At 42.1% G+C, this 12,957-nt stretch overlaps 1 protein-coding gene across 1 annotated transcript in view; it reads left to right on the plus strand.

The window, feature by feature from the left end:
• Positions 1-450: 450 nt before the first annotated feature.
• NYAP2 (neuronal tyrosine-phosphorylated phosphoinositide-3-kinase adaptor 2) overlaps positions 451-12,957 on the plus strand; it is a 104,434-nt gene continuing 91,927 nt past the window's right edge. The window contains exon 1 of the mRNA XM_010159405.1: positions 451-656. Within this exon, the coding sequence (XP_010157707.1) occupies positions 451-656 (206 nt within the window). The remainder of the gene's footprint in view (positions 657-12,957) is intronic.

Consider the following 12,957-nt stretch of genomic DNA (forward strand, 5'->3'; position numbering starts at 1 on the left):
AATTTTATCTGGTGTTCTGGTCTGGTGCAGCTTTACTGCAAAGAGGACCTGTCGTCCTGGGATGGAAGCCTTTTTAGTCCAGTTCTAACTTAGATTTGGGGAGGTCAGTGTTCTTGCAGCTGCAGGGTATTAGGCAAAAGGAAGGTGTGGGAGAAAACCTTTTTGGGATTTGAACAATGTATAACTGGATTGATCTGCATCACTTGAAAGAAGAGACTCTTGGTTTTTATCTCCTCTTGTCTCGAGTTATGTTGTTCTGTGTTCTGAATTGCTTTGTTTATTACCTTTTAGACAGGAGAAGGTCTGAAAAATTCTCTTACAGAGATGTTAATTACAATTGACACAATCTCGCTGTCATAAACTATAAGCTGTTTTCCTACTGATTAAGGTATTATGTGTTTTTCAACCTGCAGGAAACGTTGCTTTCCTTTGTTCATTATCTCCTGCAAGATGATGAGTTCTAATCAGGAGGAGGTCACTTTGGGCGCTTTTCTCCAGTATATTGAAGATATGGGGATGAAGGCCTATGATGGCTTGGTTATACAGAATGCATCAGACATTGCTCGAGAGAATGATCGCATGAGGAATGAAACAAACCTGGCTTACTTGAAAGAAAAGAGTGAAAAACGCCGAAAACAAGAAGAAGCAATAAGACGGTAAATATTTTGATGAAAAGATGAGTGGTCTGGCAGAGTGAATGAACAGTAAGGAGCTGAGTCTCAGATATGGGAAATATGTGTAGACCAGTTGATTTCTAAGCAGCTTGCTGGTAAAAGTAGTACAGACCATTGTCCCATGTCAGGCTGCTAATTGCACGTGTTTTTGCTAATGCATTGTGTAGACATGATGCTGAATGGTTCTATCCCTCCATGGAAAAGAGTATTCCCATCCAAGTGTATTCAGTTTGAGTATGTGTGGCATCTTCAGCAGTTGTGATTTGTAACAAAGGGTTTAGGTATTTGGAATAGGAGGTGTAGATCTAAGGGAAAATAGGTCCTCATCCACTCAGTGCTTTTAGATGGACAGCGTGTACTTTGTGCAAAGATATATTGGGGTGTGAGCTCTTGGACAACAGGCACAGCCTCACAGATCAAAACAGACTCCTTCTGTTCATATTTTAAATGTGATAAATTTTCAAAGCTCTATAATTGCTGTCTGATTTTTTTTTAATTATTTATTATTTCCTCACCATTATGCATGCTCTGAAGTCAGTAAAATTATTGTAATCATTTAAAGGAAAATGGATCAAGCCTCTGATGGGCAGAAACCTGTAATGGGTCTTCTTGAACAATTTCATCGTTTATAATTGACAGTTAATAAGAAGGGCACTCACATGACCTTGTGCCAATGGAGAACAATGAAATATCTTCAGCCTCTTGGAGAGAAAAAGGCTGAAGGGCATAGATATAAATACTTATCATATAAACATTTGCATATAAAAAAAATGCATTTTCTTGAGGAGAGGGACAAAAGGTGTAATACGGGTAAATCATCCATAGAATCATAGAATCATTTAGGTAAGAAAAGACCTATAAGATCATCAAGTCCAACCATTAACCTAACACTGCCAAGTCCACCACTAAACCATGTCCCTAAGTACCTCATTCACACGTTTTTTAAATACCATGAGGGTTGGTGACTCCACCGCTTCCCTGGGCAGCCTGTTCCAGTGCCTGAAAACCCTTTTAGTGAAGAAATCTTTCCTAATAACCAATCTGAAACTCCCCTGGCAACAACTGGAGGCCACTTCCTTTTGTCCTGTCACTTGTCATTAGGGAGAAGAGACCAACCCCTACCAGTCTACAACCTCCTTCCAGGTAGTTGCAGAGAGTGATAAGGTCTCCCTGGCGTCTTCTTTTCTCCAGGCTAAAAGAGAAAAGTCTCTGCTCACAGGAATTGTGCTACAGACCCTAACCTGTCTCTATTGCCTTTCACTGGATATGGTCCAGCTCCTCAGTGTCTTTCTTACACTGAGGAGCCCAAAACCAAACCCAGGATTCGAGGTGCGGTCTCTGCAGTGCCCAGCACAGGGGGATGATCCCTGCCCTGCTCCTGCTGGCCACTCTGTTCCTGATGCAGGCCAGGATGCCATTGGCCTTCTTGGCCACCTGGGCACACACTGGCTCATATTCAGCTGCTGTCAGTCAACACCTCCAGGTCCTTTTCCACTGGGCAGCTTTCCAGCCCATCGTTCCCATCCTGTCATGTTGCAGGGGATTGTTGTGACCCAAGTGCAGGTCCTTGGTCTCACTGAACCTCATACAATTGGCCTCAGCCCACCAATCCAGTCTTTCCAGATCACTCTGTGAAGCCTTCCTACCCTCAGGCAGATCAACACTCCCACCCAGCTTGATGATGACCACAAACTGAGGGTGCACTTGGTCCCCTCACCCAGGTCATTGATAAAGATATTAAAGAGAACTGGCCCCAGTACTGAGCCCTAGGGAACACCACCTGTGAGTGGCTGACTTCTGGATTTAACACCCTTCACCACTACTTTTTGGGCCTGGCCATCCAGCCCATTTTTTACCCGGTGAATAATATACTCATCCAAGCCAGGAGCAGCCAGTTTCTCCAGGAGAATGCTGTGGGAAATGATGTACACAGTTACTGAAGTCTAGGTAGACAACACTCACAGCTTTTCCCTCATCCATCATACAGGTCACCTTGTCATAGAAGGAGATCAGGTTAGTCAAGCCTTTCATAAACCCATGCTGACTGGACCTAATCAACTGGTTGTCCTGAAAGTGCCACATGATGGCACTCATCATGATTGGCTCCATAACCTTCCCCAGCACTGAGGTCAGACTGAAAGGCCTGTAGTTTCCTAGATCCTCCTTCTGGCCCTTCTTGTAGATGGGTGTCACATTGGCAAACCTCTAGTCAACTGGGACTTCCCCAGTTAGCCAGGACTGCTGGTAGATGATAGAAAGTGTCTTGGTGAGCATTTGGTGAGCACTTCTGCCAGCTCCCTCAGCACCCTTGGGTGGATCCCCTCCAGCCCCGTAGACTTGTGTTTGTCTAAGTGGTGTAGCAGGTGGCTAACCATTTCCCCTTGGATTATGGGGGCTTCATTCTGCTCCCTGTCCCTTTCTTCCAGCTCAGGGGGCTGGGTACCCAGAGAACAACTGGTCTTTAACTATTAAAGACTGAGGCAAAGAAGGCATTAAGTACCTCAACCTTTTCCTCTTCCTTTGTCACTATGTTTTCCCCCACATCCAGTAAAGGATGGAGATTCACCTTAACCATCATTTTCCTGCTAATGTGTTTATAGAAATATTTTTTATTGTCTTTTACGGCAGTAGCCAGGTTAAGTTCAAGCTGGGCTTTGGCCCAAATTCTAACCCTTAAATTCTAGTTAGACTAGACCCTCCTTGCACAACCTCACCATATCCTTGTAGTCCTTCTGGATTGCCTGCCCCTTCTTCCAAAGGTCATAAACTCCCCTTTGATTTGTGATTTCCTGTTGAAGCTCTCTGTTCAGCCAGGCTGGTTTTCTTCCCCACTAACTTGTCTTTTGGCACATGGGGACAGCCCACTCCTGACCCTTTAAGATTTCCTTCTTGAAGGATGCCCATCCTTCCTGGTCTCCTTTGCCCTTCAGGACTGCCTCCTAATGGACTCTGTCAACCAGTCTCCTAACCAGGACAAAGTCTGCCCTCTGGAATTCCAAGGTGGCAGTTCTGCTCATCCCTCTCCTTACTTCTCCAAAATTCAAAAACTATGATTTTGTGATCACTATGCCCAAGACGTCCTCCAACCATCACCTACCCCGTAAGTCCTTCTCTGTTCATAAACTACAGGTCCATTGGGGCTCCTTCCTCCATTGGCTTACTCACCAGCTGTGTCAGGAAGTTATCTTCCACACACTTCAGGAACCTCCGAGACTGTTCCTCTCTGCTGCATTGTATTTCCAGCAGACATCTGGTCAGCTGAAGTCCCCCATGAGAACAAGCACCTTGCTAGCACACTGCTCCTCAAACATTAGCATTCCATCCTCAGGGTTATCTCTAGTGAGCCTGGTTTTATCCCTTTTCAAATCTAGTTTAAAGCTCCTTCAATGACCCCTGGTAACTCCTGTGCAAAAATCCTTTTCCCCCTTTGGGGCAGGTGTACCCCATCTGTTGCCAGCAGGCCTGATGTCGTGTAAAATGACCCATAATCAAAACACCCAAAATTCTGCCAGTGACACCAGGCTTAGATCCAGGTATTGATCTGCTGGCTCTTCCTGTTTTTTTCCCCTCATCATTGCCTGCAACAGGAAGGACAGAGGAGACCATTACTTGTGCTTCTGATCCCTTAATCAGTCGTCCCACGGCCCTGAAATCTCTCTTGATTGCTCTTGGACTTCTTGTTGCAACTTCCTCACTGCCTACCTGAAAAATCAGTAATGGATAGTAATCGGAGGGCTGTACCAGAGTAGGAAGATTTCACATCTTTAACACAAGCCTCCGGGAGGCAGCAGACTTCCCTAAGCGGAGCTGGTCTGCATATTGGGCTTTCCATTCCCTTCAGAAGGGAGTCTCCTATGACAATAAAATGTCTTTTTCTACTCATGGACGCAGTTTTGACCCAGGGTGTAGGCCAACTTAACCTTGGTGACACCACTAAGCTAGATGAGCCATCATCCTCGTTATTTTTCAGTTCCACTTGTAAAGCCTCCTACCTATTATGCACCCAAATATATAAATCAATCCAATTGCTGAACTTGTATGTAAAAAAGGATGGTCTGAGCACAAACTGCCAGGAAGTTCTCTGAATTATTTTTCCCACAGCGTGAATCTTCTTTATTTCAGTTTGATTAAATTTTATGCTATATCTTGGGTACTGTACATCCAGGTATAACAGAAATGCTGCGCTGTGAACATTCCAGCAAGGTCTGGGTAGTCTGGTGATTTTGATGGAATGTTAAAAGGAAAAGAGCAGCATATACCATGTGACAGAGGATGGAGAAGCAGCAATGTAAAGCAAAATTATGGCTGCTTCATGTTCCAGGAAGTAGAATTTTTTTGGATTGTCACTAATTTGGTTGGGAGGATAAGAATAATACAAAATTAAGGTGAATAATAGGAGCCTATGCAACGTGTATTTTGGTGCCTTCTGGACCATTATCTTGTCAGCCCAACTTCTGGGCAACCTTTAGGGGCATTCAAACTATTTGGGAGTCGAAGGCCTAGGCTGCTTGTAGCAGGATCTATACTACACACGACTTTATGAGAGAAAATATTTTTCCTTGAGGCAGATGAATTCATGAGGGGTTTTCTTGTTTGTTTTGATTTATGCTGGATACACACTTGGTTTCATTCTTGCCATCTTTGTTTAATGTATATGTCTCTGTTTTGATTACTGAATAGCTACATAAACTGAAAAATTTCCATGAGAAAAAGGTAGGGAAATATTTCTTAATATGATAGAGAGAAAAGTTAGGTGTTAGTTACATTAAGCAGAGGCAGGATTTGAATCTGTTTCACCTGCTAAGTGAGAGATGCAATAGTGCTAGTCAACAACTTCCTGTTTCTAAGTGGTGACTTGAAGAGTACATTCTCACCTTACCAAATTTTCAAATATTTTGAATTTATTGAAACTTCACTATTTGATTAATTCAGAATTGGCTGGGGGGAAAAAAAAAAATCCCTAGCCCTTGCAGCAACTTTTTCATTTGATGGTAAGATATGCTAAACTCTCAATGTGTACAGATGTATTTAGAATAGAGTTTTCAGACCTGCCAGGTAATTAGGCTGTGCTCTGGCTAACCTCTTTACATGCACTTTTGTATGGGTGACCATAAAGGTCACTAAGTGCCAGCACAGGTTTCGTCATGAGTCAGTTCCTTGGGGCATGAGAGACTAAGGTGTGGTCCTACCTGGTTCTTTACAGTTCACTAGCCAAGCTTCTCTACCCAATTTCAATGGTGGTAGCAGTATTTTCTACCTTGTGGTTGGTTTGTGTGGTTTTATTTATTGATCTTGGGAAAGTGATTTGATGAAGAGCTCTGGATAAGTGCAGATGATTTAGGGCTGAGCCAAACCATGAAATTCTTGCTCATGCTAAACTGAGATCATTGAGAACAGAGCTCTGCTTCCCAGAGAGAGACAGAAGGTTACCAGCAATATAGTGAATTTACCAGCGGAACGGTGTGTGTATGTGCGTGGGTTGGACGCATCAACGTTTCTGGGACGTAGCGCTCTTCTGTGGAAAACCATGATTATGGTGGCTCCCTCTACATCCTACCTACTTGGCTTATCTCAGTAACACTGAGAGGGTGAACGATATCCAGCTGAGGAAACAAAGTAGGAAAAACACCCTAGGAAATCTTGGAAAATGCTGTTGTCGGATCTCTTTCTCTGCCTTTTTCCTGTGTAAAATTGGAGAGGGAAAATAAGATATTTGTGATCAACCCTTGATTAGGAAAACTAAAAGCAATGGCAGCACAAGGGAGAACATCTGATTTGACTAAAGGAACCATGTTGTCTGAAGTCACTTAGGCTGATTGAAATAGTCTGCTCCCTGGAGTAACCTCCAGAGATCCATCCAAGACCACGTTATCTATTGAAACACAGCAGTCAGGAAATGTAAAATAGGATTATTGATTTCTTCTTTGTGCTCTACTATTTTCCTTATGTCTTTACCTTATCTTGGTGGGTATTTACATTATCCATAATTCCTGATAGTGTGGCCTAGATAGCAAGTGGTGCACATGTGCAGTGATAACAGTGTTACCGGTCTGGAGACTACCAACTGCTGAAAACAATTACCTTAGCAACGAGGGAATCATCCCTTGTGATTAACTGCAGGTAGCGTTTGAGCAGGAGAAGGGGCTTCCAGCAAACACTCTCCTTTTGCTTGTGGGAATCAAAATAAAGCAGTTATAAGTCTTTGGTAACTATTGAAAATTACCTAATAGTATGATTATTGAATTTTTGAGGAGCTAGTCAATTTTAGTGTTCAGATGGTCTCTCTTAGAAGAAGGCTGATCATCTGTATTAACAACATTATAATGAGTAATTTATTATATAATAAAGTGGTGGTATTCACACACAACACTATTTGGAAGCAGCTGTTATTTGCCTAAATATCTCAAACCATGCTGAATGACTTAAAAGTTGATTGAAATGCATTAGTCTGAGTGGTTGGAAACAAGATCTGAAAAACGATCTAAAAGAAGAACCGTTTGATTGTCAGTGTTGCCTTCCTAAGGGTACACTGTGTTGTGTTTCTTCAGTAGCACTGCTCTACATTCACTGTGATTGCTGTTTCGTTGTGTGGCTCCTGATTGGTTAATCGTGGGGAAAAATGTATGGATCTGTTGTGCATTGCAGGGGATTAAAACACTACGTATTGGAGGAAAAAAAAAAAAAAAGCAGCTAGTCTTTGTCTGATCTTCCTGGGCTGAGTCAGTTGATCTGATCTGAATTTCTGACCTAATTTTAGTATGGTACTTAGCGATCATGCAGGGAAAATAAGGATAATGTGCTGATCGGTAGCTGAGAGTAAGCCACAATAAATACGTTGTTATATATATCTTGGGCCTAATTTTTTGACCTTTTTTTCTTCTGTATTTTATATGTCTGGTCTTGTTACTTGGTCATTGTCTGCTCAGGCAGCTGTGTCCGGAACAGGAGAACATACTGGCATGTTGCCCACAAAGATTACAAATTGCAAATAAAGTTATGAAGCAGTATCATTTTCACTGGCAATAAAGTTACGGTACTGCGAGATGTACTTTCGCCATGCTACAATATCTGCCGCAGGCAGCATTTCTGGGAACAGAAGGTAGATTTGCCTCAGCTGTTACGGGTGCCAGGGAAAAGGTGAGTCTCTTGAGTTTACATAGGGCATCTGTTAGAATGAGCAGTTGCTTTCTGACTCATCCATAATTGAAATACATATATTTAGACACTTTATATCCATTATACACGGTCTTGTGTGGATACTTCACCAGTGCTTTTTTCAGTTGTATAAATACAAAAATCTGGGTAAGAAACAAATAATGAACCCTCCTCCTCTGAAGGCTGAGGCATGTTGCATTAATCAGGAGTGGCTGGGCTTGTACACTTTTGCAGGAGGTGTAGGCTTTCAAAGTTTTAGATTCTAGTTTTTAGCCATCATTTAAGCTTCTGTTTCTGTTGAGGATGTTGGCACTGTAGTTTGTAGCACTGTGAAGACGTGACTGCTCTGGTGTAAAGCTGATGGAGTTAGTGGGCATGAATATCTACCTGCCAAATTCTGGACTTAGCCATCAAAATATTTATTTCTCCTTCTAATGGTTTCCCTTACTCGTAGCTCATTTCCAGCTCTGTGGAAAGCCTTGTTTCTGCTTGTTGAGGGAAGTATCCAAACAGATGCTGTCAAGAGGAGGAGCTTTTAGGAGCACTGTTCTGTGCTAAAGCTAGCAGAAATGGGCCAGCCAGCCAGTGGCAGAGCTAAGCTCTTGTAATAAAGAAGGAATTGTAACGAACAGCTGTCATTCTGACTTCACCTTCCTTTGGCAAAGCAAATATTGAAGACTAACCTGTCGGCAAAAGTAAGATCACATTTTTCTCTTGCACTATTTTTTTAAGGTTTTGGAAGTAATTGAATTCAGGTATTATCTGTTTTTCTTTAGTTTTCTGTAGTTTCTGTCCTTAGGTTCCTTTGTAAACAAGACATGAGTTATGTGTCCTTCAGCTAAAACTAAGTGTTATCAAGCGTGGGTGACAGCAAGCAACTATAAAAATATTTCTATGCATGGGATTATTCACTGCCAAAAGCTGCATTTAGCTGAGAAAATGTGTGTAATCTCAGAGTATATGGACATGCTGAGGTGTTTCTACCAGTAGATTTCTACCAGAAACAAAAATAACCAAAGTAAAATAATAATGTCTTGATATTAGAAAAATACTGTAGGTAAAAGAATGCTTAAAGTACTGTTTCTTCTTATTCTGAACATTTGTCTGTAGTTGAAATTTTGCATGGTGAACTACACATTTCTAAATTTGCAGGAATACTTATGTTTACTAGATTAAAATATGCTTACAGCCAGACCCCAGGAAAAATGCAAAGAGAGAGCAATAAATATTTTTGATCATGGCGAAGGGCTCGGCTGAAATAGCTGCCAGCATGTTGAGATGTTATAAATGACGAGCTTGTGAACCTGTTGTTATGGGTTAGGTGTGTTGGTATGGGGGGTTTTGTGGGGGGTTTTGGTGGTGTTTTGCTTGTTGTTTGTTTGTTTTTAATTCAAATCTAAGTTCACTCGGTGAATGTGATTTTTGGATATGAGGTCAGTGGTATGTGCCCCTTTAATCAAAGGGTATGTGCTATAAGGAAGCTTAACTGTGGCACTGGTTGTTTTCCTTATCTTCCTTCTGGACATGTTGCATACTCCTTTCATCCTAGATTAAATTTCTGCTGTGCTACCACCTTTATAGTGGATGTGGCTGAAACCTTTTTCTCATGAAAATATCATAGGGTCTCTGTTGAAGTTGGGTTGACATAGAAAGAGTAGCATCTTTTTTTCATGAAGAGTACAAAAAATGGTTGTGCAGTCAGTGACCTCCAAATGTATTTCTGTTGCACTTATAAGTAAACAGATGTGATGATCTCGCCAACAAATCCTCCCTTCCAAATGCTCGTATCCATATGGCCGCCTGTATTATTGCCACACAAAATAAACAACAGACACAATGCAAACTATATTATATTTCTGTTGCTGTTATTCTGAGAAGTTTTATTTTAGGACAGTCATGCAACAAACGTTATTTAAAATTTACCATAGAGACTGATAGCCTGCTCAATAATCCCAAATATCAAGGAAAAAAAGCAGAAATCATTAGCACTTTGGTATCTAAATCTTAATGTTATTTTCCATAAGTCTTCCATGATTTTAGTACTCCTGCCTACAACTTTTACTCTTTTTCAGGGAATTTACGCGATCTCTTCTTCATCATTCCACAAATTGCTCAGACACATACTGACCCAGTGTATAAGCAGGTGCATTTTTGCTCAGGATTCATTTGCTGTATTTAAAAGCATAATTGGAAGTGTGGGGTCACAGGGAGCCTGGAGTACTTCTAAATGGGTTACAGACTCTTTTCTTGTAACAATCCAGCCTAAGTGGCTCTATGCTATTGGTATTCGCAGGCTGTCTGACCACCAGCGTACATGAGTGAACTGGCCTTGCTCCAATTCCATTTGGGTGCGTGTCCGCATATAACCTACAGGCTGGTGCCTGCTTGGCAGCCCGAGCCATTCCGGCGGCGGTCTGTTGTACCGCTGGGACATGGTCCTTGGCGTACCATTGCTGGAAGGTGCTGGGGGCTATGGATCTTAGTGTCCACTTTGCAGTCATTTGTTCCTGTTCCATTTTTATTTCTAGTTTCTCCCCCCCCCCCACACACACACACACTCTCCCTTTATTACTCTTTAACTACAGGGTGTGGGATTGGAATTTTAACCAGGTAGTTAAAATTATCCAGCACTGCCTCTAACCAAAAAGCCTCCCTTTAGCACGACAGAGGTGCATATAGAGCTGTGGGGGAGTAGACATGTTGCACAACGCTCTACATTTCTGGTGTTGCTGCTACTTCCAGTCAGAGATTTGCATTTGCTTGAAAAATGTCTTGAAGTATATATTATGAAATTGCATAGAGCAGAGCAGAAATAAATAAAACCCGTTATTGTGAAGACCAGATTAAAAAAAAGACTGTTTTGAAGCATGCCCAGATAAAGTCTTTATAACTAATCTAGGTTAGACTTCACTAATGGAGAAATACATTCAGTAAAACAGCACAATTAATGTGCCGTGTAACGTTGATAAAGCCTAGCCCGGGACGGATGACAAAACTGAAGCATTGATCTGTTGTGGTTCAAGGTTTCCCGTAACTAAAACATACTCTGTGCTGAAGTTCACTGGCACCTGACAAATGTTGTAATTGCCTGTGACCTGAATTAAGAACTCATGTTACAACCTGAAGGAGAGATGCTTGTACAGAAGATGCGCAGAAAGTATTCTTGTGACCCGTAAGTCGTAAAACTGCAGCTAGCCACACTCCTACACATGCACACGTGCAGATTCATCCCCATGGACTTTGGAAATTCTGGCCAACCGTCTGTTTTAAACACTGTGAACATGCAGCATGGGTCTGAGGATCTGGCAGAACTGAAGGTCTGGGCTAGCATTAGAATAAGAGGCGTGAATCTTTCTGTGCCTTCAGGACAATCTATTGTTTAACAATACCTGTGCATAAAGTTGCAGAAAAAACAGTGTGTTCTATGCTCAGGACAGCTCAGTGCATTGCTTTTTCCAGGGCCATAAATCATGTCTGTATTTTGCTGTCATTAATAATAATTAAGACTACTTCATGCCCCACCCAGCTGGCAGGCATTCATTCCCTATGCATGTCCTCCTTCTCAACACTCCTCTGACAGGCTACACGTGCTTTTATTTATGTATTTTCATCCACAGGAAAGCACAAACATGGTATGGAGCTTGATAATTTAATTGGGATGTTTATTTTCTTAGCTTAAAGAAGAGAGTCTGCTCTTGGGTATACCTCTGAAAGCAGAGAATGTCAGTACAGACCACCTCTGCAACAGAGTCATCTGGTGATGGCTGTCTTATTGCCCAGTTATGCTGGATCAGTGGCTGAAATTTGTATGAAAACAGGAATGTGCATGTATGCTGATTAGATTTTTATGCAATTGGATTAAAATGGGAGTAAGGAGAGATTAGAGAAGAAATAGATTGCAGAGATATTACTAGCTGTGGTTTTTATAGTTAATTTGAGACTCCTTTTATTTTTCCTTCTGGCTTTCCACTCTAATTTGACTTATAATTCTAAGTGAAGTCAGTTTAAAATTATTAAAAAAAAAAAAAAACCACCACAAAAATAACCCCACCCCAAACTATCCAACGAGAAAAAACCCCACTGTGTAGAGTGTCCCCTCAGCACAGTGCCTTCATCAACATCATGGAGCCAGCAGCCACATCCCGTGTGGAGATGCCGCGGCGGAGCTGGTGCGGGGCTCAGCCCCCTTGGCTGCAGTTGGCAGTGCCGGAGCACTGCTGGGGGCGAACGCATCAGCCCCCCGTGCGCGCTGCCAGCAGCCTGCCGATGAGCAAAGTGGGCCGGTTTGGTCCCACGGAAGGCAGTCATAAGCGGAATTGGGTTTTATCTTTATATTTCATTGCAGAGTACCCAAGGACCCCAAATGGAAATTAAATTCCTCTGAAAGACCAACCCAATGCACGCACAGAGCACCAAGACAGAGCTGAAATTGTACCCAACAGGTGACTAAAGGGACAGCTGAAGAGTTAGGGGACTGCTCATTTCCTTCCCTGTATTAGTGCAGCAAAGAACGAAGTGGAGTGCATTCCCAGTGGTTGTGATGAATCGCATCCAGCAGCACTCTGAAAGCCAGAGAGAAAGAAACGCTTCCCACAGACTCTGGCAGATGCTTCTGGAACGTGTCGAGATTGAGAGGGACGCAGTCAGCTAAAACCCACACACCAACAAGCGTGTTACCTGACAAAACTGTAACGTTTTAAAAGATCAGAAATGAGAGTAACTGTAGGGTTTACCATAAATTAATAAGATTTACCTGAATTTAATCCATTTCTCCTTTGGGTGGATTATATAGGGCGTATCTCACCAGTAGATCCTCTGCTAGCTGAGGGCACTTTAGTTATTGAGATCACATGTTAGGAGCCATTAAGTGAATTGCTTTGTACAGCCTTTCCCTGAATGCTAGGGCAAATGCAGTATTTCATACCCTTAGCTAATTTCATGCTGTAATTTAATTTCTGAAACATACTTTTAATTGAATCTTTAAAGACAAAAGGAAACTGCTGAGTCCTTTAGTGTTGCAGAAGAGATTTTTTAAAAATGGAGCCCATCTAGAGAATGATCTTCTATAATTAAACATAAGGTTTGTTTTGCTTCTTTGCATGCAGCTATGGAGAAGCAAATTCCTGCT

This window comes from Eurypyga helias, unplaced genomic scaffold (genome assembly GCF_000690775.1).
Source record: "Eurypyga helias isolate BGI_N326 unplaced genomic scaffold, ASM69077v1 scaffold15330, whole genome shotgun sequence".
In the NCBI taxonomy this organism is placed as follows: Eukaryota; Metazoa; Chordata; class Aves; order Eurypygiformes; family Eurypygidae; genus Eurypyga; species Eurypyga helias.